Raw genomic sequence first — 2375 nt, forward strand, 5'->3', positions numbered from 1 at the left:
TTTTAATATAATTATAATTAAAGAAAGAAATCCTTACTCAGTCAAACAAGACGTTCCAAAGTGGATGATCCCATCAGACCCAACGTGTTCCGCCCCCACCTCATCAACACAGCAGCTGTGTGACATATCATTGTCATGGAAACGGTTACCATGGCAACACATGCATGTACCTACCTCCCGTATGAAGTGTCCCCGAGTACGAAAAGGTCTTTTTTGCTCTCTCTTTGAAGGATGGAGGATACTTGAACTGATTCATGGAGCATATCATCAGGGAACTGGAGTGTGACCTATTTAGTGAAAGAGTCACGTGACTACACGTGTTATCACGTGGGCGCTAACGGTTTTGTGATCTTTAATAAATTGAAGACATTTCTCTAGCTCGTAGTAGCTCCATATCTCCTCGTCTTGTCTCTTTCTAGAGGAGAGACATGTAGCACCATTCCCTTTTACTTGCTCTTTGACTTCAAGAGATCTCGCCATTTTATTTTAGTTAACTAACTAACTGGTAGTTAATCTACTGGTGGTTAATTAACCATCAGTTAACTAACCACTAGTCAAATAACTTGAAAGTAATTTCCAAAAATTCCTCTGTCCTAATAAAAAGAGACAGTTGCTGATAGATACGGTTTCTTCTATGCCCCCATAGGGCCCACGCTTCATTAGTAGGATCTGATCCGTCAGTCAAAACTGTAGCTGCAGAAAATAATCTTTCTTCTTCTTTGACCTAGTTCTCTTTCATTTATTGGCTATACTGCAGCCCTGTTGGGGCCTCTCTTTACCCAACCATGAGTAGCTATGACTCGTACGAAGTCTCTGTACAATACATTGATGACAGTGACCCGTTTAATGTTCTTGGTACCATCAAACATGCCGAACCATCTCCTCCATTGAAGTACAGCTTCGTCTCTGATATACCGCTCTGTGATCAGATAGCAGGGCTCAAGAAAATGCTCAAGGCGCCACACAAGGTATGTGATTCGTGTCCAGTTGGTGATGGGCTTGTTGTGTGTTATCGCATTTGTGTGTCTTGTCCTACACAATTTTGAAGTGAGAAAATGGCTCACTATTATTCACAGCTGCTCTTCAAATCCCTGCTAAACAACCTAACAACACTGATTAGCTAATGAGCTTTTAAAGTATAAAGTAATTTTGTTATACATAATGATGAATTTTTAATTTGTTTGATTTTAAGAGTTCTTTTTATCAGCAGCTGCAGAACTTAAAGTCTGTTTTTGGTTTTGTAGTTTCTTCTTGTTTGTGACTAATAGTCTTGTCTTTCTCTCTCACCGTACACACACACGTACATGAACTTCACAACATAAGTACACATGATCCTACATCTGCATACATGAACCTTCTAATTATTACAAATCAACAAAAGTTCACTTTCTGATCGTGTTTCTCTCTTCCTCTCTCTCTCCTCTCCCTCTTTGCCTCTCTGTCTCAGTTTATGCAACTACAAATAGAAAATTTAAATCTAATTTGTACTTAGCTTTGTATTGTACTGACACACGTAATTACTCTCTCTTTGTAGTTGGTACTAATATTATTATCCATGTCCTCCATTAAAAAGTCCCCTTGTTATTCTGATGGCATACATCATGTCACAGTAGTGCATGTAATAGCAGGAAACTTGTAGTGTAGCACTAATGATAACATATTTTATTTTGTGTAGTAGTGGTGGTAATGTTTCTTACTTTACTACACAATGAACATTTGATCTTTAAAATTACTACCACTACTACTATGTGTTAATATGCGCTTTGTATTCCTTCTGTTTGTCTGTCCTTTCTCCTCTCTCTCTCTCATTCATGGTCTGTTTAAAGAACTCACATATTCTCTATCATAATAAATGAATGGCTACATTATAGAGATAACATGTTTACCTTCTGCTCCTTTGAGTACACATGATACACACACTCTCTCTCTAATTCTTATCTGCTTCTTGTTTGTATGTAGTATGGTGACCTCCCTTCTCCTTGGGAAGGTTTTGCCACCAATTAGTGACTATTCCAACTCACAATAAACAAGTCTGCCTACTGATTGAGTGATGATTAATTGAGTCTACCTTTGAAGAATTTTTAAAATATAAATCTACATAAATATACACTAACATTCATACTTTACATGTTAAAAGTTTTTATAACCTGTATAGACTAGCTGATCATTTATTTATTTATTTATTTATTTGTTTGTGTTTCTCCATGTTGCATGTGTTGTTACTGACACTTCTCATGTCAAGCAGTATCTACATGTACATGTACATGTATCTACAAGCAGTAATAATGAAAAACACTTTAGTATTCAAATCACTCTTAAAAGTCATGTACATGTACATTTACATGTTCATAATGTCTCATTTACATGTACACATG

General features: G+C 36.7%; 1 protein-coding gene across 1 annotated transcript; it reads right to left on the reverse strand.

Annotated features, from left to right (window-relative positions):
• Positions 1 to 37: 37 nt before the first annotated feature.
• On the reverse strand, positions 38 to 480 carry LOC109591455 (diphthamide biosynthesis protein 2-like; the record flags this gene model as incomplete). Its single annotated transcript, XM_020007186.1, has 3 exons — positions 340 to 480; positions 175 to 287; positions 38 to 115 (listed from the first exon to the last, which is right to left on the reverse strand). Coding segments are annotated over exons 1-3 (332 nt in total), but the record flags the coding sequence as incomplete, so codon positions are not given.
• Positions 481 to 2375: the final 1895 nt, after the last annotated feature.

The sequence above is a fragment of the Amphimedon queenslandica genome, unplaced genomic scaffold (assembly GCF_000090795.2).
Source record: "Amphimedon queenslandica unplaced genomic scaffold, v1.1 AMPQUscaffold_8135_Cont19918, whole genome shotgun sequence".
In the NCBI taxonomy this organism is placed as follows: domain Eukaryota; kingdom Metazoa; phylum Porifera; class Demospongiae; order Haplosclerida; family Niphatidae; genus Amphimedon; species Amphimedon queenslandica.